The sequence below is a fragment of the Limanda limanda genome, chromosome 15 (assembly GCF_963576545.1).
Source record: "Limanda limanda chromosome 15, fLimLim1.1, whole genome shotgun sequence".
In the NCBI taxonomy this organism is placed as follows: domain Eukaryota; kingdom Metazoa; phylum Chordata; class Actinopteri; order Pleuronectiformes; family Pleuronectidae; genus Limanda; species Limanda limanda.
In genome coordinates this window covers 5,367,629-5,393,484 of record NC_083650.1, presented here as the reverse complement: position 1 = coordinate 5,393,484, position 25,856 = coordinate 5,367,629, and the positions used below count along the sequence as shown (strand labels likewise).

The 25,856-nt window shown below is 42.0% G+C and overlaps 1 protein-coding gene across 1 annotated transcript in view; it reads right to left on the bottom strand.

The window, feature by feature from the left end:
- Positions 1-3,584: 3,584 nt before the first annotated feature.
- Positions 3,585-25,856, bottom strand: part of srbd1 (S1 RNA binding domain 1) — a 47,616-nt gene continuing 25,344 nt past the window's right edge. The window contains exons 15-21 of the mRNA XM_061087457.1: positions 25,222-25,313; positions 22,623-22,705; positions 12,915-13,021; positions 11,682-11,849; positions 10,896-11,045; positions 6,097-6,281; positions 3,585-4,345 (exon numbers count right to left, since the gene is read on the bottom strand). Coding sequence (XP_060943440.1) covers positions 4,053-4,345; positions 6,097-6,281; positions 10,896-11,045; positions 11,682-11,849; positions 12,915-13,021; positions 22,623-22,705; positions 25,222-25,313 — 1,078 coding nt within the window. The 3' untranslated portion in view covers positions 3,585-4,052. The remainder of the gene's footprint in view (positions 4,346-6,096; positions 6,282-10,895; positions 11,046-11,681; positions 11,850-12,914; positions 13,022-22,622; positions 22,706-25,221; positions 25,314-25,856) is intronic.

The following is a 25,856-nucleotide window of genomic DNA, read 5'->3' as shown; positions in this document are numbered from 1 at the left end:
CTTTTCATGCGCCACACAGGTATGAAGCAGTTTTGTCCTATAGGAGAAAATTCAGGAATCTTCAAGAAGTAATGTTGAGGATTTTTCCAGTCAAAATGAAGTGGACTTAAATAGATATGTGGTTTAAAATGTTGTGGTTTTGCTCAATTGGATTTAAAGGGGCTGTGGGGCCTTGTCGGGGATATGAGCTCGGTTGACCTACCTTCAGACAGTCATATATGTTCTATCAAATTGGTTTAGTGAAAGGGTTTTATTTCATTACACAGACAATCATATTTTCCCTACAGTTAGTGTCAGAGGAGAGATTCTTTTCTGTGTCAGTGACTCTGAGTATTTACTTGGTCGGGTTCGTTCTGGTGTGTGATGATGAAATATGTGAGAGGTTTGACTGAGAGACTGTGAGAAACGTTACAGACAGAGAGACAAAAACACATGTACTGTGTGATTGTCTCTGAGCCAGTGAATGAAATACACAGCCTGCAGAGTGTGTGTGTGTGTGTGTGTGTGTCCTGGCACGTGTGAGGTGGTGTGTGGGCGTCGAGAGGGAAAGCTCATAAAACCCATGATCACACTGATGAGGTCACAGGGAGTGAAACCAGAGAAAGCCTTTCATTTCCTGTCTCATTCCATCCCTCTCTCTCTCTCTCTCTCTCTCTCCTACCTCCATTCATCCGTCTCTCCTCTAACCTCTTTCATATTCTTTTCTCCTGTGACGCCAAATGCCAGAAAGTCTTTCTCACCGTCTGAGCTGGAAATTTTCAATGTGTGCCACCCAGCACGTGAAAAACACAAAGTGTACAAAAGAGATGTGTTTGTTAAAAAACAACAACCAATGATTTAACTTTCAACAAATATGCCAAAATAAATTTGTTGAAAGTTAAATATTTCAAAGTAAAGGTCCTCTCCCTTGTGCTCTATCTCTGACAGTGTATTGGTTACAATGGGTTTTATCATCTTGTAATCTTGGACTGTCATTCTTATAAATACAGATGCACACTAACTAAAACCTTTTTTCCATCATCAATCGAGGCGGATTATTTTGCTGATTTAATTGTTTGGTCTTAAAAAAGTCAGTACATGTTAATCACAATAAATCCAGAAAAACTACTTTAAAGTCTTCAATTTCCTGTTACGTCCGACCAAATGAAAAATACCTGAAGACACTACAACTCCTATAAAACACAGAAAATCTTCACCAAAAACAAGCTGCACCACAATGGAATCAGTTTTGAATGCAGAAACCCTGGACTCACCATAATAGCTGAATTTCTTTCCGTCCCCCCTTTAAAAAGTTATTTCCAGGCAACACAACCACAAACTCTATTTGATTCATGTGAAGGGCATCAGAGCGGCTCAGAAACAGATGTTTCAAACTGAAACGTCTTCAGGACGGCAGGAAAACATCCAATAAGTCAAACAAGTAGATTAACTAAAAATAAACCATTCCAACGCACACATTTACTTCAGGTGAACCAAACTTTGTGTTAGTCTACACAACTGATTACATAAAAATGACAACCAATAGTTTCTCTTTGTCAAACGTTGGGTTTGGTCAAAGTCTAATGCAGATTTGAGCCCGTCGCCGAATGCTGACAGTTGATGGGAACACAATGTGTAGAACCACAGATAATACAGGTTTTTCCTCTACAGCCCAGTGGAGACCAGTTTGAGGTCAGTGGTCTCACCTGTAACCTGTAGTTATTTTCTGTTGGAAGCAGAAACCAGTGTAATCACCCTGTAGTCGTCACAGAGACAAGCAGGTAGACAAGGAATGCCTAAATATTTTGTATGTTTAACAAAAAGAAATACAATTTCTAGATACTATAATATAGTAGCAGCTGCAGCCCAGTGATGAGCACTGCATCCTTCAGCGGTTGTTTTCAATGCTTTAGACGTTTACTCTTGTGTTTTTGACAGGCGGTCGGAGAAACCAGAGATCAACAGAGACAGATATATTCTCCACTCGGTGTTTGCTTGGCAGGACACGTTTACTAGCTGTGAGAGATATTCCTTCTGCTACCGTGTGGGAAAAAAGTTCAGATGACTTTGTCTCCACCTGCGTCTCCGTGGCTGGATCCCGGAGCAGAGAAGAGGATGAAGACACGGAGCCCTGCATGACCACTCGGGATATTTGTCTTCGCTAACTTGACTTCCAACAGCCTGGGGACCTGTGCAACAACAACTGTCCAGATGTCTCACGAGTGCGTCTGTGACATTCATTTAGTGGCTTGCTTACCACCAATTTCCTTCACATTTCACCAAAACCTAGAGTTTGCACCTGATCTCAATCCATAACACAACAGAAGAGATGCGGTGCAGCGGAGGACGACAGAGAACTGCACCCGCAGCCGCTCGGCTTCTCATCACCGGCTCATTACTGGTCAGCGTTTGACAAAAGCTCCGAGGGGCAGCGGTCGCTGGCTGCCAGATTGCCTCTCTCGTCCGTGCGCTCACGTTTAGTAGAGGGAGGAAAATTAAAGGTGGGAAAAGCAGGAATGATGCTGAGGGAAGCTGTGTTTACTGGCACAAATCTGTGTGTTCCCCAAGAAAATAAACCGCTGGAAACACTAAACAAAAAACAAGAGACGATGCCTGAGATCAGAGGGAAGGAGAGACAACAAGATGACAAAGGGAGTTAGCGTCAGATAGAAGCAGGCACCTTGATTACAAGACCAAATTCCTTTTCCAGAAATGACTACGTAAAGACAGACAATGAAACGGAGGATGTGAATCGAGTCTGGGTGTGTGTGCGTGTCCTTTTCTCAGATCATCTCTAAGCAAACTGCCACTTCTGATTAATCTCCATTTGAAAATCTCTGTTTGTGTCGACAATATATTCCATTTGTTTCCCCGAGGGGAGAAACCGAGGCAGCGGCGCTAGCAGTGGTTAGGTATTCTGCATTCGGTATAAGGTTTAGCACAGGGGACCCCGGGCCTTCTCCCAACCATATTTTATGTTTTTTATTTATTTATTTTTATTTATTCCAGTTTCATGAGCACAAACAGATTGGATAATGTGGATGGGGAGTCTGGGATTAATTTTGAAGCAGCTGATTAGAGTGCGTGTGTGTGTGTGTGTGTGTGTCCTGGGCTAATTGTGTCTGGGACCATGCCGAAAAAGCCTCGAGGCTCTGCAGCAGTCTGGAAGATAGAAACACACACTCCTCCTCCTCCTCCTCCTCCTCTCTGCGTATCCCCCCTACAGCCCACTCAATCTGTTTATTCACATCTTCCTGTTGTCTGCAAGAAAAACTTCATTTGTGTTTTCTCCCGTCTTTCCAGCACTTCACTAATCCGCTGTTGGTTCGACCACCTTACCCTTCTCCATCTCTTCCATCCTCCACCACCCATCCTCTCCAGTGTGAAGTATAGATCACAACATTGAGTACAAAAGACAAATAATTAAAAAAGGTATATAACAAATACTTTGATGTATATGTTGTGTCCCTCGGACGTTTTGTTCACGTTTCCACAATGACCGTGACATGTGCTTTGAATAACACAAACCAAAAGTCTTTTTTTATTGAACTGTAAACAGCAGAACAATATTAAAAAAAAATTCAATTGATCTATTAAACCATGTAAATAATATCCAAGTATCATTTCATATCTGAAACATAATAAACTACTCAGTTATTAGCACTGTTCTGCTAAAGTGCAAACTAAATGGATTTCATGGCATCTCATTCGATTCTACTGATCTGACCGACAGTGTGTGGAGCCCTACCAGAGGGTTACGCCCTAAATTGAGAAATAAAGTTTGGTGTTCAATATCATAAAACACTAAGTCAACAATGCACAGGTAGTAATACTCAGGCTGAGAGTGCAACCTGAGGGAATAACTTCAGGTTTCCAAGCCTCCTGGTTGAATTGAACACTTACAAACAGTCTTTAAATGAACCATTTTGCAAAAGCTGCAGAATGAACATTGTGAGAACTAAGAATAACCGTCACTGTCATCGTCATGAAGTTATCTGCAGGGTCGTCCGTGTGCGATTCCCAGTCAAGAGTCAAATGCAGGTACAGAATGTCAATAATGAATATGAATTCATTTATTCTAGAACCCTGATCAGGTCCAGGCCGACGCGTCCCCTCTGAGGGTCCACGTTCAGGACCCGGACCTCCACCCGCTCTCCGGGGCCCAGAGCCAGGCTGCGGCGGCGCTGGCTGGCAGGAAGCTTGTCCAGCGTGATGCGGCTCTTGTGGATGAGGCCAGCGCGACCCACGCCGATGTCGACAAAAGCCCCGAACAGAGCGGTGTTGTCCACCCGGCCCGTCAGCACCGCTCCCACCCGCAGGTCGCTCATGGACACGATGCCCTGCTTGAAGTCCGCCTGCCCAAAATCTGGCAAAGAGAGAGAGACAATATCAAAAGGATGAGGTGGCCAGATGACAGTGAGGCAGGAAGACCGGTGACAAAGTCCAGTATGAGTTGCAGCTTGCACAAATGTTTGGGAAGAGAACCGGGAAATGGGGACGCACGAAAGTGGCGTGTGTGGGGGGGGCAGAAATGACAAACAGGTATTACATGTCAGGCGGTAACCAAACACTTGTGTCGACATACTTCCATGTTCCTCTGCATTCTGTCCTGCCCCACTTTCCACTGGGCCGGCGCATGAGAGAACTTTTTCCTCTCTGTAGCATTAACACAAACAAGGAAGGCTCGCGCCCCAGGAAATAGTCCGGTCCAATTATCCTCCCCACAGCACTGATTACATGCGGTAGTCTCGGCCCATCTGTTTACTCAGCTGAGCACCGGCTCGGAGGCCAAGCATAGTGTGCTGCAACCGAATAGGGCCAACCCGAGAGTGAACCTCCGAGCTGCGTTCCTTCATTTTAAAAAGGAGCTTGCTCGCACTGACTCGGTCTCCAGGCTGAACTTTGTTCCCCTCGATATGAAGCTGGATGGAAACGGACAACACACACCTAACTTCATTATTCCCTCACATGTGTCTCTCTGAGGTTTCTACGTATTTGTACCTGTTAAAAGTGTTTTTAGTAGTTTTTCCTTACTCTTGCTGAGGACAGAGGATGTCACACCATGTTAAAGCCCTATGAGACGAATTGTGATTTGTGAATATGGGCTATACAAATAAAATTTGATTGATTGATTGATTATTCTACCTAATCTGCAACAGTATTTTTCATCTTTCCATTTTTGACTGAAATGAGGAAAATGTCAAGCAGCCCTGTCCAATAGTTTATATTTGTAGATTATTCTGCTTTTCCTGAATCAGCGAGTACACAAGTGCACGTACACAATTGAAGTGCAAGTTTCTATATTACACGGTATTTATAATATACTCTTAGCTAAAGGCTTTTATATTTCATCTTTTTCCAGAAAGTAGACAGGGAAAAGAAAATAGGGTGAATGATGTGACAAACATGTTTCAGAATAAGAACCTGAGCCACAGCTTCACTTGCTGAAAAATCGAAATGCTTGTGACTGTTTATGATTTTATTGCTATATTTATGTGTGCCCAGACTCAGGAGCATGTGATTAAGGAGAAAAACAGAGGTCTTTTGTGTATTTGTGTCTCAGTGAAGATACTCTGTCCAACAACACTGTCTGCTGGACCCATCACACCCTGTCAGAAACACAGTGCTGGTGTTGTCGGGCCACGGGGAGGAAGCCGCAGCACTGTCAGTTCCTATCAGGTTACACGGCCAAGATGTGCCTATTATAAGAAAGGCACAAGACGAGTCCGTGGGTGTGTTGTAACCAGCAAACCAGTCAGATACAAGTTTCTATCAGTCAGCAGGGACCTGCAAAGAACATTATGAAGGAAAGACGAGAGACTGAGAGACTTTACTGTGGCTGTGAGGTTGCTCTCACTTTTACGAGTGTCTATGAAATTTTATATGATGAAAAACACGGATAGTTTGAATGTGCAAAAAGAAGAAAGCAACACTGTTAAACTTCTTCTCACAACCTCGTATATCAAACCGTTACAAGACAGTGTTATGTCAATGTTGAGTTTACGTGGATGAATATCGTTTTTTTTCTTCAAATGTTCATTATATTTGTGTTTCTGTGTCACATAAAATGAGTGGAGGTCAGTATTTCCGTGCTGCTGCGATTGGCGGGAGTCTTACTTTGTCGTATGTCGAACCCGGGGGGCTGCGTGAGGCCGTCGATGATGAGCTTGAGGGTCTCGGCTGTGGTGTCCAGTGTCTGGGGCAGTTCCTCGGCACTACTGGTCCTAACCTTTCTCTCCACACACTGTCGCAGGCCCGCGGTGCCAATCTGGTCTGCGCTCCCCCCCACGAAGGACAGAAATCTACAGAGAGAGAGATGATACGTGTGAAAGCTCTTCTCTCAAGTCTACAAAACCCTAAACAAGGGAGACAAATCTTTAAAGAGGGGGATTCATAGTGTCTATATCTAGGGTTTCCTTTTGACAAACGTCGTCATCCATCCATTCAACCCAAAATTTGTGACTGTACACTTCAACTGTGGATGGTCCGGGTACATTAGATATATTATGTATGCATGTATATTTTGTTGTTTGACACTTTCTGTGTAATATGGGGTCAGGTACACATGCGTGGAATGCCAGAGCAATCCCGGACCCTCATTTAGTATAAATGGAACAGTGAAGCGTGAACGTATGACTGGAATGAGTTGGCAACTCTCCGCTGACACACAACTCGGAAAGTATGGTCAACCCTCTACACTCCGCTGGGGGGGGAACAGGGCCTACAGGGGGATGTAGTCAGAGAAGGAAGGGGGAGGGTGGATGTAGGGAAGGCGGAAAGTGATGACAGACCGAGGAGAGTTATGAGGAAAAGAATAGTAGAACAGTCCAAAAGAGAGGAGAAGCTAAGTAACAGGAAGGAGGGAAAGAAAAGCTAATGCAGGTAAAGTGAGAGGGGACGGAGGTGTGAGAGTAATTACACAGAATGTCGGGAGCTGCAGAGACCTGGCGTTCTGTTCCGAAAAACACACATTTATTTTTACCCGCTAGTAAATCAGATAAATCCGCAGTGGGCCTGTAAACGCCCCAACACCTTGTCTCAGGAAAGTGCCTCCACTTTGCTGAGGTTGGACTGTTTGTCCGTCCGGTAACTGCTTGGGGAAAAAAAAAATCTCCTTACATTACTTTATTCTAGCAGGATGTTCCAGCTCCATCACGTCTAGACGCTCAGTCCGGCTGCACCACTTAAAATTCACCGAGCACCGAGAAATAAATCCAAACTAATTAGCTGCTCGACAATCAAAACAGACTCGGTAATAAACTGGCAAAGGGAGCCGGAGTTACAAATATGGAAAAATATAGGATGTGTGTTGAGTGCGTGTGTAATGTGCACTCCGTATAAATTATTTACAGTAGGCACTTTCCAGAGTTGGTGATAGATGTGATTGCATTTGCTTCTATGCATGCATTCATGTGCGCACCAGCTGGGCAGCGACCGTGATGGATGTCGCTCACTGGCAGCTTGACGCCAAGCAGACTCCGCAGCTGTCCCCCCCCCCACCCACCCCCCCACCCCGTGATGGACAGAACAGGTGGACACACACACAGGAACCTACACACAAAGTTGATTCATGCAATGTGTTGTTGGGAGATGCTTGTTTGGCAGCGGCCGGGACAGTGCGGATGTAACGCGACACGGCTTGTGTACAAACTATGTATGAGACAGCTGTGAGCGGGGGGGGGGGGGGGTCAGCATCTCGCGTCCAGGAGAAGGAGACAAACAGAATCAATCCCTCAACACCAACGAGCCAGATCGGTACAATATAGAAGCTCAGTGTGTGCCGGAAATGGCTCAGTGGTGAAGAGACAAGCTTCTTTCCACCAACACTGATCCGTTCAAAGTCAAGACAAAACAACCTCAGTGACAAAATCTGTGAGAGGGAGAGGAAGGAGGAGAGTGGCTCTAAATCTTACAATGCTTTTGGTGGATGGTGGGTTATATTTCCAGGTGTGTGTGTGTCTGTGTGTGTGTGTGTGTGTGTGTGTGTGTGTGTGTGTGTGTGTGTGTGTGTGTGTGTGTGTGTGTGTGTGTGTGTGTGTGTGTGTGTGTGTGTGTGTGTGTGTGTGTGTGTGTGTGTGTGTGTGTTGCCCATCTCATTTTTCAGGGCTGTATGTTAGTATTTAAGGGGTACCAGGAGTCTAGGGGCCCACACCACTGTCGGGTTCATACTCATATAATTATGACCAACACAGTGTGTGTGTATGTGTGTGTGTGTGTGTGTGTGTGAGACTGTGTGTGTGAGACTGTGTGAATGAGGGGTTGGGTGGGCTAGGATACAGATTTTATCCAGGCCCACAGCAAGAACCTATTCTGACTTGTATTATAAAGTTATTGGGCCCCAACTGTTACATATCAGGGAAATATTCATCACAGAGTGGACCCCCCCCCCCCCCCCCCCCAGAGTAACACAATACACTTCACTGATATTTTGATGTGAAATATTCTGGATTGTGTTCCTCTGATTATTAACATTCTTTACAGAAAATCTTCACTGGAGAGATGTTTTGCTTTAATCAAACAAATCATACCAGTTGTGAAACAAAAGGTGGACAAATTGTGTCTATGCCTTTGTGTTCTTGCTTGTGTGCGTGTGTGTGTGTGTGTGTGTGTGTGTGTGTGTGTGTGGTGGTATATGGTTACAAAGAGGAGATGATGTGTGGGCTGGGAGCAGTGATGGAGGATCCAGTTTCTCTAATGTGATGAACATGATATTCCTTATAAACCATAAAGACGCACGCACACGCACACACACACAAACACACGTACACACACACGTACACACACACACACATTCCTTCACAATCCTCGCTCCAGACCTCCTGTCCTGAGCTGTTGTTCGTGAGGATGTGAAAAAAGGTCCTCAAACCTAAAGCTCTATATCCAATTTGAGTTTATAATTTAAAGAGGTACTAAATACAAGATGATCTACTTATTGACTATAAGGAAGAAGAGAAGAGTTAACAGATAAAAATATGACTGACATGACACTAAAACTGGTAGTGGAATGGAAACCCATTCAAAAGTTAAGTACACTGACATTTTTTGTATCACCTTCACTAAGGAGGTTGTGTTTTCATTGCTTTGTTTGTTTGTCTGTGTAGCAGGATTGTGCAAAAGCTACACAACTAATTTCCACAAAGTCTGGGGGAAGGCTGTCACAATGTCAGAGCAAGAACCCATTTAGGTTTGGAGTGAATCCAGGATTTCCCCCCCACTTTCTTGAACATGGTGAGATAGGGCTTTGTTGCCTTGATGGAGGTCTGAGCTCTCCCATCACCCGTCTAGATCCAGATTAAACCATCACTTTGAATGAGTGACAACAGAACTCAAACAGGTGAATCAAAGCCTAAACATCACAGCTGTAATCTGAGGACTTTTGTTAGGAGACAGCACAAATCAGACTCAACTACACTCTCACCGAGCTGGATGGTCTGTGGTGCGGAGGCGGGAAACGCCCCCAGATTTCAAGTATCAGGTGATTCATTTTCCACTGTATCAAAAGTAAACAAGGCTTTCAAAATTCCTAGGAAGAGCGAGTGCTGACATGCGCGGCTTTTTCTGTCGTCCGACGTCGTTAACATTTAAAACGGGACGTGACTTACTGTGAAACCACAACACGTGCTTCGAGAGGTTTTAGAAAATATATATATACACACACAACTCTCAAATTCTGCATAGCCTTGTAAAAAAATGAGACCATCACTAAATATATGTGTATCAAGTGAGATATTAATCAGCAGTGAATTGAGTAGATTCCCAGACAGGGATTAGAAGCTAGTCAAAACAAAGAATACAGCATTTGCCGACACGGGGTTAAGAGTTGTGGACGGTAGGAAAAAATGTAGAAGCTGAGAATGATAAGTAGAGTGGTGAGAAACAGGAGTAGGATTTAATTATGAAGTTGGAGAGAGTAAAGACACAAGTGGCAGGACTGAGAAATGAACATCAGACTGAATTTTCTAGGGTTGTGCCACCTACTTGACTAGGTGTTGGATATTTAGTGAACAAATAAAGCAGCAGAAAAGTGTTTTCTGCGACAAAATAAAAACACAAATTTAAAAAACGCACAAGACTTGGAGTGTACAGTAATTTTCACTGTCCATGATTACATTTTAATATACATTCCCATACTTATATATATCAGTATAAATGTTGCTTCAAGATTTCTATAAAAGATATTTGATTTAAATAAAATAAACTGCAATTTTATCGGCTGTCAGTTAACAGGGGAACATGACAGAGAATGAAAGAGGGATGGACGGATAAAATCAAGACAAAACGTAAAAGATGTGTGTTTTTAAAGAGACAAGAGTGAGAGACTTCTCTTAATCTTAAGCCTTTGAAGAACTCTTTAATACAGATATACACACAGGTCGCTGAGCTGAAGTAAAAAATGACGGCAAAAAACAGGGTTTCATACAAGCAGCATCGATCCATCTTCACACAGAGACACGTCCACTCACACACATGTTCTGAGCCCATTAGAGCGATGCTTAGAACCACTAGTGTCAGAACTTATGTAGACTAAACACAGTTGAGTGACTACAGCTGTATTAGAGAAGGCCCGCCCTATTTCTCTGTCTGTCAGTCCTCCTCTGACACACAAAGACACACACAGGACACAGAAGTCCCGGGTGGAAGTTCAATGTGCTTTTGATATCAGCATCGGCAGCGCTAACAATCATTTCTCACACGAGGACACACAGAGACACACACACACACACACACACACACACACACGCACAAAGCCAACGCCTCCTCTCTTGTATCCCATGTCTGTGTAAATCAAATCAGAGTCCTCCACCACTGTAACCAGCCCCATATGAGACGGTGTCAAAATCAACTCCATCTCAGCCCAAACACGCTCCTGCCGATGGGGTGGGCTGTGTGTGTGTGTGTGTTGATGTGTACTATACCTTTGTGCCACATGGTAGGACTCGGGGTGAATACAGGTCTGGTCCAGAGGGTTAAATGAGGTTGATACATTGACTGAAGTCTTTCCTTTGCCCTTCTTGGCTGCTGGTTTCTCTGGCACTGATGGTTCAGGGTGAGGTGAGGTTTTCAAACTGTTTGGAAAAGAAAAGGATTTTGAATCTATGAGGAAATACAAGTATCTGGTCTTGCAGGTTGTTTGGCAAGTTGTATTTTGACCTAGACTCCAATTAAGACTCAGCATTAATAAATAAAACCGTGCACAGGGAGATAGATCTAAAGTAACTGAGGCATAGTTTCTAAAGAATTTCCTTTATTCTACCTCACGCCACCAGAAATGAACAACTACTCACCCCACCTTCTTTAAATAATGTACATGAAACATATTGTGTTATTAATACTTTGATGGGATCAATGAAATTTGCTCTATATATGTATACCCCTGTTCCTCAGCACAGCATGGACAGAGCTACATCTGCATTTCTTTGAAAACCTGCAATACATAATGTCAATGAAACCTGTCTATAGATCTTTACATGATACTAATAATATAATTGTAATAAAATTTGTTTATATGGCACTTCTCTTAAGAGGGTCATAAAGCGCTTAATGGAACAAAAATGGAAATAAAAAGCAGAGCAATTAAAACAGTTCATAAAACCAAACATAACACAAACGCTATTAAAAGACACAAAGGATGTTGCCAGTCTGAACTCAGTGATCTGGGATTAATCACAATGTGCCCGTCTCAAACACACGTGAACGTGTACCTGTCTAGGGTCTGTGGGTTGATCCTAATGAAGCCAGCACACTGCTGGAAGCTCTTGGGCCCCATGCCTTTGACCAGTTTGAGCTGCTCCCTGTTCATGAAGGGACCGTTCTGCTCTCTCCACTCAGCGATACTTTTTGCCCGGCTCACGTTCAGACCTGCCACATGCCTGGGGAGACAAAACAGACGTCGGATGCTACTGTAAGAAAACACTAGAACTAAAGTTTAGTGTCAAAAGATCTACACAATTACTAATAACACACAGCTCTGAAACATTTGCTTCACACCAGATTTCTACCATATACAAACAAAAACAGCAGAGCTAACAGACCGTGACCTGGCACTTCAGGCGAAGCAGGACCGACAGTCACAAGAGACGCACGTGCGCCAATGTTTAGTGAGTGTGTTTGTCCCGTTTCGTCCGAGCAAACATGAGGTGATTTAAAACTCAATTAGGTCGACTCTGTTAATGTCCGCAGTGACTCACCGATGCTAAAACACATCGCTATGTCAACACTCCACATAATACCTCAGTCATCAACACGTCTAAGTGTGTTTAATGTGTGTGTGAGTGTGTAGCATGACTTCTGGCAGGAGTGGAAAAAGCTCACTTGCAGAGCAGACAGGTAAACAGATGACCTGATGCCTGCCCTGCAGCTGAGGCCAGATCCTTTCACACCGTTTGTATGAAGCGTGTCTGTGTGGATCAAATTTGAGGACTTCCTGTGCTTGTCCTGTACATTTCATGCTAAATATGTGTGTGTACAGTATTCTGCACACACATACATGTATGTAAACGAGTGTGTGTGTGTATGTACCTTGACTAATCCCCTCTGTTGATTCCAGTCAGCCCAGTAAGCCAGGCCAGGGTGTGAAGCATTAGTCTAAACAGAAAGCTGGTGGGACTTCTATACGTGTGTGTGTGTGTTTGTGTCTGTGTGTGTGTGTGTATGTGTGTGTGTGTGTGTGTGTGTGTGTGTGTGTGTGTGTTTGTGTGTGTGTTTGTGTCTGTGTGTGTGTGTGTGTGTATGGAGCATGCGTCTGTGCCCAAGTGTGAATGAAGCTTTGCCATGTTGTGACTGCTGAGGGAAAGTATGTCAGAGGTCTGAGGCCTATTCATCTCACAATTAGTGTGCGTGTGCATGTGAGGAGGAGAAAGTGCTCAGGTGTAACACGTGCACTTGCTTATGAGGACAAATATATACATGTGTGTGTGTGTGTGCACTGGCTTTACCTCATCAGGATCTCAGAGCAGATGTTGATGTCCACTCCCACGAAGCTCACACACTCCTGCACCACGCCGTCCAGCGCTGCCTTCAGAGCTACGGCTGACACATCATGCTACAAACACACATTCAGAAAAACACATTTTATTACACATTTTTAAGAAAGGGAGCTCACACACAATTTGCAAAATGCTAGATTTGTATTAGTTATATTAAATCTCTCTACTACAGCAAAGAGTTAGCAAAAAAATAATAACGCACTGAGAGGAAAGGGGGTTAATTGAGCGAGTAAGAGGCAAAGAGAGGAACCGTGAAAGAGAGAGAGAGCTGATTGACGGACAGAGGGGGCGCAGAAAGGAAGAGAGAGAGTGAATGTTTAGTTTGGCAGAGATATCTCTCTCTCTCTTTCTCTCTCTTCTGCTAACACAGTGTTCTCATTACTGTAGCTCGCTGTCCATCAAGAGCCTCCAAATGAACTCTTCACACTTCTCAACCACCAGCCAATCAAACACTATCAGGACATTTTCTCTAAAGGGGGTCAAGTCTTTTTCCTAATAAGGAGGAGATGAGATTAGAGGAGATGAGATAAGAGGAGGTGAGAGTGTACAAGTATTTCATTCAATTGCAGTAATTATGAATATTACATTCCCTTCTTGTCCTGATGTTGGTTTGTTAGTAAATTGGGCAACACAAAAAAAGGAAAGGAAACTCGAAGGTCTAACTTTTTTGGCTAGTAACAAATGATTTAGTTAAAATCATTTAGTCAGAAAATCCATAAGCTAAAAATGTTTCTCAATGTAATCAAGGCCTCTTGAATTTTTTACTCTACTTAGTATGGAACGAATAATTGATATCAAATAAAATATAAATGTAAAATATATCAAAATGTAAACCTAAAAAAAGAGCCAGGAGAGACTTTATATAAAGCAACAAGTCATAAATGATTTGCGTGATTATTAAAATTGGTAGTACTTAAAAACACCATTAATAATATTTCAGATATTAGGCCAAAAGACAGTTCTGCTGAAACCTGACTGCTGGAGGATCACACAACACTCACTGAGCTACACTACTGTTGTGCGTGTGTTTGTGTGAACCTGACCGGGACTATCATGGGTTTCTGCTGTAACATGATCGCGCTCTGAACAAACCTTTACTTGTAAACAGATAACAAGCAAACGCACCCTCCTCTGTCAGCAATAACAGGACAATGGGACGGATGAGGACAGATGAGGACAGGGAGGCTCACATGTTACTGTAATGCAAAAAAAATCACAATGCTCAATACGCTCTAACATTACACAAAGATAAAAAGAAAAAGAATAATGGATAACCACTCGGGACCCAAACTGGCTGCCGGGTAATATTATCCTGGAGAGTATAAAAGTTCTGTGAACAAGCTCCTTCAAAAAGGTAAGTGCCACATGTCTAATGACAACAGCTCTACTCCTACAAAAAAAAGAAAATACTGGTGCTTTAATTAAATAAATGATCTGCATGCTGTTGACATTTCTAAACGCCTGGATCAACATACCATTTATTGCTTTATTTAATTAATGTAAATTGCTGAATATAACAAGCTCAGGTTTCATTGAAGCTCATCCTGTTGACACACGCTCTTCCTTATATGAACTGTAAAACTAGCATTAGCATATTAACAGTGGCTTTAATCCTCGCCTGCAGTAAGCAGGACGATGAGTAATGCGTCATTAAGCAGAGATGGGATAAGAGATAAAGAGAGGAAGTAGTAACAGAGACAGCAAAGCAAAGAAACCCTGGTGACTCCTCGAGTGACCTGCAGCCTGATTCTGGGTGAGAGCGCTGAGACTTCACAGCCGGAGGCATTTTGGAGACAGTAAAAATAACTTTCCAAACAATAAGAAGTTCCCATCGAAGTGGGACTGTAAGATTTATGACTTCCGATGAGGACATGTGGGAGAGGTGAGAGACGAAGGTAGAGGGAAGAAAGAGAGAGGAAATCACCTGTAATGTCACACCGGAGAATGATGTTTTCACGTGAGAAAGGTGGAGGTGTGCGAGGAAGCGTGATTTTTAACCTGCAGTAAAACCCCGATGAATATGTTCTCAAATTCTAATTGAAACCTTATATAGGTGGGAGCAGCACTAGAGGATTTCAGGTATTGCGTTTGTTGAAACAGAGGCGGAAACTCTCACGTCTATCAGTATTCATTTCAATCCAATTAATAACAACATTTAAGAGGGAAAGATACAAACTTGAGGTGACGAGAACATTAACAACAACAGATCGCTGCACAATCCTTGCTTATTACGAAACAGGTTTATGAAGCACTTTTATTGTCGATAACCGTGTAATTAATGTTGACAACACTTCATCTTTTCAGTTGTACCTCTACTGTTAGTATCAACAGTTAGCTGCATGTAGGGGTGCAACGATTAGTCGACGTCGTCGACAAAAATCGATGACAGGAATAGTCGCCGACGAATTTACTAGTCGATGATTCGTTGGTTACGTCATAGCACGTGTTTTTCGTGCCGCGCAGCGGAACTAAACGTTGTTTTACTGGAGGTGCTGATGAAAGCAGCTGAGGAGTGAGCCATCTCGCTCCCTTCCTATCTCTGAAAGTCGCGCATGTGCAATAGCGTCAAAACACGGTCCGATGGCGGCCTCCGCTGCAGCAGCATCGCGCACCAGAAAGTAAAAAGTTCCGGAGAACTTCAGCCGTAACAGCCCGAAAAAAACTATCTGCAATATCTGTGCGGCGGACCTGTTCTCCATGGAAGCAGGACACGCACATGTGAGGAGGAGGAGTCACGTGTGACTTCGTAACGGAGACGATGCGGACTCGCCTCTGTCAGATATTATATATACACGTTTATACCTGCGCGCAGGATTCTAGCATCCATTTCAAAAATATGGTTTCAACTTTTTATTAACGAGTTTAAAAGCGTTATGTTATCCTATTGCCTGACAAACGTATTTTTTTAATCACAATTATTTAGTCAGAAGAAGACTGTAGTTTAGTTTGTTGATGTTTTTATTGCTGTTACTTTCCCTGTCATTTTTGTTAACAGGAAAAATGAGTACTTGATTTTTAATTTATTTGTTTTATTAGCACTTTGCCTGTCCTTGGTTTTAAATGGACAAAAACTTGATTTGTCTTTGCTTTTGTGTCAGCAGTACCCTTATATGCAACAAAGTTTATTAAAAGACATTTTTTTTTAATGAAGTATCAATATTTATTGCCTTTATTTTCAGTCATCACATGCCTCGAACAACCTCAAGCTAAATTTAAAAGCTGTTTGATAAATAAGAGCAATTGAGAATTTGTGTCATTCATAATCCGATTAGTCGATTAATCGTTTCAATAATCTGTGACTAATCGACTATCAGAATAGTCGTTAGTTGCAGCCCTAGCTGCATGTATTGACAGGTTTAGAAATCTGGAATTCCTTGTGGAAACACATAATTATATTTAAAATGAAATGTGCTTAAAACTGAAATCATGTTTCTCACTGATTGCTAATGATTCTATAATGATTCGCCAAAAAATCTTGAGGCCAAGTCTAGAAAATGGCCTTCAGCGATAATTGCATGTACATAGATAGACTCTAGGGGGCTAACTGTGCTTTTATTTCCCTGAATTTTACAACCAACAGAAGCTCAGAGCTCTGTGATATGGATTTGTAATAGCAGCTGTATAGTTAAAAGATTAATCTGGGAAGAGCAAGTTGTCTTAGAGGTTTGAAGTGAATAACTCAGAGGAACTGAAAAGTCAAATTAAAAAGAAAAGAGGACAATCAGCCAAAACAGATAAACTATTTTGCGATGGGTTGAGACCAGCCTGTCATCATGTTGACATTCTGACCCATTAGTACTCAGTAGTCATTACATGAGTCATCCACGCTCGTAAGCAAGACAACACCCATCATTAAACTTGGCCTTCATTTGAACTATCCACCTATAAAGCTTTGTGACTGTGTCTCGCAATCTCTCTGCAGAAAGACGCATGAAGACCTGTCAAACAACTGAGACATCAGCGCTGTGCTGATGGCAAGAGAGCAGAAGTGCTCATGGAGCTCGACCCAGTTAACAGTGACACTATAGTTTATAATTAAATGTGTCTGTGTGTGTGTGTTTGTATTTACACATGTGCATGTTAAATGTGTTAAATGCCAGCGTTAAATACTACCTATAAATCAGCAGCTGAAAGTGATATGGCAGCAAGGAGATAGATTTATGTTTTTCCGACAATGCTTAATGGCTATTTCTCTGCTTCCTGCCTAACAGTCACACACACACAGCCACACACGCACACACACAGACACACACACACACACACACACATATTACCTGAGGGACTGCAAATCACAGCATGAGAAAATCAGAGCTCAATAAGGCATCGGAAGTGCAAATGACAGAGTGAAATTACCAGGATTTATGAAGTAACGCTAGAACCAGTCAAATATTCAATTACATGAAAATAGGGTGAAGCCTTTTTTATGACATAACAGTTACAGAACAACTTCGTTAGCCAAGATCAGCAGCTAATCAATCACTGAATTACCAATACCCTTCTTAACAAACTCAACAACACTCAAATTTGATCTATTGATGAATAAGCAGACAAGTGGTATTTAGCCTGTTTAAATCTATCATACAAGCATAATTACAAAGCGTGTCTCGTCTCACCTCCCGACTCATCATCGACAGACGCAGACCAAGACAGACAGGAACATACCTAATCAAAATAATTAAAATAGTAGCAGATTGTGTTTGGCAGCTTCTGCCACTGATCAACTCTGTAAGAGCCCGATTGTTTTTCCCACGCCTGAAATCGCAGAGGCATGAACCATCAGTCACTGTCAACGCTCCATTTCTCACTCTCCTTCCTGTCTACTCCTGTCTCCCCTGTAGGCACAACCATTCAGGAATGAAAGCATGCTGTAGCGCAGACACACACACAGACACACACACACACAGACAGACACCCTCACACAGCCCTACAGGCCGTGGTGTGACAGTGACATCACTTGCACTTGCTGCGAGTTAAAACGTCAATTCAGGCGCAGTTTTTCAACAAAGTCTGAAACCTCATTTCACTTCACTTGTTTTCTTGCGCTCTCTGGTCACAATCGAGTATCAATGAGGTGTATTTTATTATTTTAGAGGCAGATTAATCACTAATATGTGGGTATCGGCCTTTGTCAGCCAGCAACCACAGCACAGAAACGCCAAAGATATGTACTTCTGGCTGACATTTTGTTTTGAAACCCTCAAATATCAATATTGTTATCAGTCTCCACTGATCCGTGGCTCTAATAAACTATTGTGGCCGCAGCTGCCAAAATCTGCCTTTTCCACTTTGTAATTACATAACACAGCATACAAAAACTAATATTAGACCCTTGTATGTATTACAGAAAAGAGCAATAAGTCACATGTGTTGAAATTTAGCTGACTTGAAAATATTATTGGTTATGTGTTAAGCCAGAAACGGGCTGCTACCTGAAAACCTATAAAAGCTGTTTACGTTAAGAGAAACTGAGGCAGATCATTGAAAGAAGAATCATTTCAAAAAATCCCATATGAATGTACCACAGTGAAGCAGATGTGAGTGAAACTGTGGAATTATCTGCACAATTATTTAAAATGTTGCTTTTAATTTTCAATTTAAGCGTATTGAGTCATTTATATTGTTGAAATTGATTAATGTTTAAGTGAAATTTAAAGTGACTTTTGAAAATTATGGATATCTACATTTATGTTAAGTTATTTATATTAAAAGTTAACTTCAGATTTTTGTCCTTCTTGCTGCCTTTTTAGTTTGTGGGGTGTGTATTATTTTGAGGTACACAGAAATAAATGAAATTAACTCAACTAAAATTTCCCCAAATAATGTCCCTGTACAAGCTGTACTGCTCAAAAAATAGATTATAAGGCATGAAAGGAAAACAGAGTGATTGGGACGAGAGTGTAAAAATTCTTGTAAAGAAATGAAGAGAGAGCTGGAAGAGGGGAGGGGAAGACTGACAGTTTCTTTAATATCCGGGTGGCAGGCAGTGTTTTCTTACACAGCAGTGTGTGTCTCTGTGTGTATTTTCCAGTAGTTAGTCTCACAGCCCTGGGGATTACTCAGCTGTCAACAGACCACAGCAACCTAAAGAGCTGATTGACAGATGGACGAGCTGTCCAAAAGCCACACCCACTAAGCGTCTAATTATAAAAGGAATCCCTTACCAAAACGTTCTGAACTTTAAATACAATTAATCTCAAATGTATAAGACCATCAGCACAATTTCAATGTGCAGGAAACCGCAAATATTAGCAAATACGAAGAACATTGTCAATTCAAACAGACGTGTATCTGGCAAACTCCAACATACGGCGAGGCCTGTCTGTCAGTGGTGCTGCAGTGAAAACCAGAGTTCCCACACCAATAGTTGCGTCCAATCTGAATTTAATGGGCCTCACCTTTTCAGCCCTCAGCTCATTTCCTCCTTTCTCTCAGAGCTGTCACTCACTCGGTCAGCAGAGGGAGATAGAAAGAGGGAGCATGCTGTGCCAACTGTCTAGAGTTACAGCTGCCCTTATGCTTTTTTGGGTCTAATGCCATTAAACTCTCAGAAAGCTCAAAACACCGCGACTCACACAAAAGAACACCAGTGTGCATGAACGCACTTTTCTCACACATTTACATTCACGCATGCACCAACACAAACGTATACACACACATGTAGGGACACACACTAAAGAGGGATGTGTGTGCAAGTGTGTGTGTGTTTGTGTGAACTCTCATGTAGGTCAAAGAGATGTCCCATCTCATATCTGTCAGCACCCAGAGTTTATTTACCTGGTTATATTATCATTTGTTGACCTAGTCACATGATCTGAGAGCGGGAGGTGCAGAACCCCCGGCACCCCAGAGAGCCCAGTCAGGACATGATGAGAGAAACGGGCCTGTGACCTCACAGCCACACATGCACACGCACAGCCACATGAACAGTCTGACCTCCTCATTTTCTCAGATCTCCATTCCCCCCCCACCCCTCCCATCGTCATCCCTTTTCCTTTGACTTTTGTCCCCCTCTGCTGTCCTTTCCACCCCTCCGTCTTCTCCTCTCCTCTGGAGTAGTTGTCCACTGAGGGTCGTCCTTTACGCTGCTGGACTATTGATCTTGTTAACACTGTAATGGATGCTCCGGCAGCCAACACCAACCAAATGACAGAACTTAGACACATCGCAGAGTTTCAGCTGCTAAATGTTGAAAATATTTTGACACAGAGGAAAAGTGCAAATGAATCTCGACCAGCGTATCTGTCATCTATTGAGAGAGTGTCCTCTCTATAATCTAGATGTATCTGATTTCCCGTAGTCCCTTGGATATCCCCTTGAATACCTCATAAGATTAAACAAACAAAAAAAGAACACCCATCATTTTCAGAAGGGATTCATTTTTAGCTGGCTTCTGAAATCTGAGGATTTTCTTCCCTTTCTGGATTAACAATTTGCAAAAATAAAAAAATAAACCTCAGTTTGATGTCATCAAACTTCTTGTGCAATAGAAACACTTTTCTTTTTTTTGATCATTTACAAACTAAACTATTTATCAGAAACTGATGATTAGATTACATCACAGGCTGCAAACTTAAAGTCACTCAGCCTCCGATCACATTAACTAATTTCTCTCATCGTTATCCAATGATTAAATAGCCTTGGCATCTCTATGAGGAGAACAGCCCTTCTTCACTGACTCATGGTCCCACCTTCCTCTTCCTCTTCCGACCTGTCTTACTAATGCCGGATCATGCCCCTGTTTTATCAGATAAAAAGACTAAATAAATATGATTTATCAGATCTGGAAGCTTCTGACTTGAACCTTTGGATTATTCACTAATGGCTGCATCATGTACGAGTAGCAGTCTGATAACTTGACTATTATCTAAGCATTCCTGCTGAATTATGAGAGACACTGATGAAACTTCACGCTTAATTTATATTCACAACGAAAATATAACCACCCCAACTTAGCTCAGTGCTTGCAGCTGACTGGTGATATAACAAAACAAAGGGAACATTACTCACTGTGACATCACCATTTAGCAGTTGGACAAAGCACAAGGGAGAAGCAACACATGGGGACTCTACTGAACGGAGGTTGTAGAAACATCGTGCAAGGACGAGAAAAGTTAGGAAAATAATAAAACAGATTATGAACAGAATTCTGTTTGTAGAAATAACTACTGAACCTTGTGCACACTCTGCAACTACACCACGTGTGATCAGGATATGAATCAAACTAATACGATTTAAACGTCCTTGCACCAGTTTTGAGAAGTGAAATATCATCTACAGGAGCAACCCATTTACACCCAAGTGGTTTCAAAATAGTCTCATTCGTTTTTTTTACATTGTTTCTGCACATTTGTGCAAGCGAAACAAACATCTGTGCTTCATTATTTCTCAATGTATTTATCTGAAGTGCCTAACTGGGGAATTAATGAGAAAAGGAGTTCTGCTTGTACAAACGATGTGATGTCATTTAAACATGAGGCCTATGCTTAAATAAATGAAATGTTTAAATTCTCAAAATCCGTGTGAGTATAAATGTTTTTTGCCTTTGTCGATTAATGCAAAACCCGCCAACTGCAAAAAGGTACAGACTACAACTTGTGCAAGTTTTTCCTGTACTCTTACACTTTGTTAGTTGTTACATTTTAACTGAGTTCTTTTTGATGAGTCCAATAGACTGGCTCTACTATTCATGCTTAACTTTCTGTCTGTGTTGAGGCTTTTCATTCTCTAAAATGTTTTACTTTAGGTATGTGGCCATCAACAGCCAGAGTCAAAAGCCCCCTGCTAAATTACCACACATGACATGACAAACATGAGTAATCCTATCTGTATCAATGCTATGTTTGTATAAAGCTATTCCTCTTCTGACATGTGTAAATAACATGTTTAAAGAAAAATAATCTGAGTGGAAACCTGCGTTCATCCTCCATCCTCATTCGTTCCCATTTCCATCCTCTCATACACTTTTCTTCCATGATCTACTATCTGAGGAGAACAATGCTGCATCGATAGCTGATGTAAACAGTACGCACTCTGACCTAATGCCCGTCTTCACTTTCTCAACCAACTACACAAACGCACACATGTGCAAAGTCAACATTGAGCTGTCTGTTGTTTCATCTGCACACACATATCTGAGCACATGGAGCAGCACACAAGCAAAAACAAATGTCCAATCATACGTCATGCCTGAACTTTCATTAATTGAATTTGCTGTCATCCTGAGCATCATCTGTTGACACAGGCCTTCGCCAAGTTTATCTACTTCCCTGCTCGCCGGGCTTCTCTCAACCTGCTCCACTTTATCTAATCTTAAATCCTCTTAATCCTCACTCGCATACACTTAATGCCTCAAGCACCAGATCCTGCCTGAAATAGCGAAGTCACATCAAAAGACAGTAACAAAAGACCAGGGCCTAGTAACCAGTTGTAGTTTAGCTTTTTTAATTATTTTGTACATTATTTAAATTGGGGGGAAAAAGCTCCTGCACTGTCCAACTTTCCCTACTCGACCAGACAAACATTATTTAAATTACAAATCTGGTAATAAATAGAAAGTAGATCTGCTGGAGCAAACAGAGACAACACATCGTTACTGGGGTTCAGCTTTTTTGTCTCAATCATTGTTTGAATTGAAAAAAACAACGAATACACAATTACCTGGTATGTTCCGATGCCTAAGTTTTTAGGATCAATCTTCACAAGCTCAGCTAGTGGATCTTGGACACGTCTTCCAATGGAAACTGTAGACACACACACACACACACACAGACAGAGACAGAGAGAGAGAGAAGAAGAAGCAGGGGTGAGATTTTGTCTCAAGAGATTCTATATTTTGTGTCCTGATGAACGAACAATCTGAATCTTACTTATTGAATATGCAAATCTATAATTTTTATAATGACCAAATATGTAAATTGTCTGCATGTGATGTGCCGGCCTGAGGGGCGGCCAGACCTTATTGTCAGTCCTTCCCCCCCCCCCGGTTCCTGGAGTCCCTGCACCTGTCATTTAGGTTCCTGATCGATGCTGGGAACGTGAACATTGAAAACCACTAATTTAACCACACCCGGGCACACACAGCCAAATACAGCGCACAAATAAACACACACATGGTCTGTGTTGACCAAAATAAGGTTTGCTTTTAACGGTGGAGTCTGTGAGGCTTCAGCCTGCTGCAGCTCATGAAGCCAAATGTCTTTTCCATGAATGTGCTGGCAGGGTCCAATGACAAGGAGAAAAATTACAAACAACCCGACTCACACACACACCATAATACATGACATCAGCCCTCAACACACACTGGCGCGCGCACACACACACACACACACACACACAGTGAAGGGGGAGAAATACATAACCTAACAACTGTTCTCAAATCCCTGTAACAGACAAATTATCTGCTGCTGTGGGTGTGTTGACATTATTTGCAGCGTAGGACTATATTCCTTCTGCCTTCCTTTCTGTGAAGTGGCGTTCGTGTGTTTTGTGTCTCTCCATTTTGTGAATGTTTGAAGTTCAGAGGTGGACATGGTAGCAAGACGCATGAAACATGTCAGACTTGGATCTCCGAGGCGGAACCGACAGACAAAGAGAATAAGGAGGATGGGATGTAATAGAGTAAGAGAGCATGTCTGGAATCAATGGCTTTCCTCTCCTCTCTCTCCTCTGGCTGCGGTGCGAGGCGGCTGCCTGAGATAATATTTAGACAGGGATGGAGTTTCAACCCTGGCCTTACTCAGTGCACCACCAAAACTCTCCAGCACTCTTTTCCATCTATTCTGTCTCAGAATCCCTCCCTCTCTCTTCGTCTCTCCCTCTCTCGCTGAGTGGAGCCCGGGGTCGAGCATAACTCCTCAGCGCTTATTGAAAGTTTATGAGCCGTAAACAGACCTACAGGAACAATGGAGAAATCAGTAATAGAGGAAGGACACGTTCAGGATCAGACACATGATCCTGATGAACGTGGCTTGCAGCGTTGTGATGACGAAATGCTACCTGTAACCACCAGGTGTCCTACCACTTGTATAGACAGAGTCAGAAATACTCATAACCCCCCCCGAAGGCAGAAGAGAAGCACACAAACACTGTCACAACATCCAAATCCGTAACGGTAACGTCCTGGCTCTTAATACCCATGCTAAGTCAAACGCTGTAGTTCTCCTCATGGCTTTCATTAGAGGTATAAATATGGCTTTTCATGGCTCTCTGTGCTGCTGACCACAGGAAACTGGTGAGGAATAATCCGGCCTCATGTGATTTATGGCTTTTATAGAGGAAGTCTGCTGGAAGCATTTGTTCTCCGAAAACTCTGAGTGATATTTTTTGTTCTGCTATGTGTTTTAGCGATGTAGTGTGGGGAGAGGGTGAGGGGAGCGGTGGCAAGTGGGAGAAAGAGAGGGAGGAGAGACATGATGGAACAGCAGAGTTTCACTGAAAATCGGACAATACTGTATTTTGCCAGTAACAGGATGGAAATAAACTAAGAAAAATAAAACTCCATTACATTTTTTGACAGAAATGAAAATGACTACTTAACATAATTAATTTAAGGCTGCTCACTATTACAAAATGCAAAGTACATTGTGATTTATTTGTTTATAAGTCTTAGTTTCAACAAATATCATTGGTTTATGTTGCTTCAACAATACATTCAACAGGAGTATATATATCCTGTAGAATCTTTCCTTTTTAAACTCTTTTCTTCTGATTCTTACCGTGCATCAGTTTGTTAAAGGTTGTGAAGGCAACAAATCTCGAGGCAAGAGTAAGTAGCTAATCACACAGTTAGATACAGAACAGTTCAGCCAATTAAGTGATTAGATGAACACATTACAAGTTAATGACCTGTGGGTTTTTGATTGCTAGTTTTAGAAAACAATTTGAATAGGTCTACTTGAACTCAGGATAACATTTTATTGACAGAAATAAGTGGCTGTTTAGTAAATTAATTAATATAATAACTGCAACCGTACACAGTGTCCTCTACAGCACTAGCAACTTTGCCACAGACAAGAAAATCACATCAAATGTCAACTCTCACTCAGAGGAAAGTTATTTGCTGTTTATACTGAATTATTGAATTTACTGTATAATTAATTTTTACATATATTACAATGCACATATTTCTTACAAACATATAATTTTACACCTTAATTATTTATTTCTCCTTTTTGTTATCGTCTTGATATATATATATATATTTCCCACTGCAGATAAACAAAGTATTTCTAAATCCGATTGTGCTTTGTAAGTGTACCTGCACTCCTGAGGTTGGGGTCCAGGTCTGGCATCTCTTTGACTGCCTCAGGACTCACACTATAGATGGAAGCTCCTGCCTCACTGGCTATACTATGGAAAGAAAGGGAAGGAAAAATAATTAAACCAGTGAGACCAAGAAAAGGACGAGATGACGAGCCCTAATCTAGAAGTGGGAAATAAGAGGCAGGGTGGTCGCGGGGGAGAAAATGAGGAAGACATGGGTGCAAAGTGAACAAATGTATGGGAGTGAAAGGAGACAAAAAAAAGTGATTACTGCTTGAAAGAGAAAATGAAAAGATTATTTAGGCAAATCACTGCCTTGCTACCTCATTAGAATCTGGCTGACCCTTTGTCATGAAAGATGAACTATTATTATTACCGACATTAACGCCATTATAGCCTTCATCATTCCTGGCCCTGCCCAAACATTAACATCACAATTACAATATTTGATGAAAGAGTCACTGGCTTGGTGAGCAAATATGAATGGTGAACACATTCAGATTCAGAATAGGTCGTTTAGCGAATATGATTGAGTTTTATTTTAGATAATTTTGCAAACCACATTTTCCCCGTTGACACTTAAATAACCATCAGGATCTAAATGTATCTGTGTGTGTGCGTGCGTGCGTG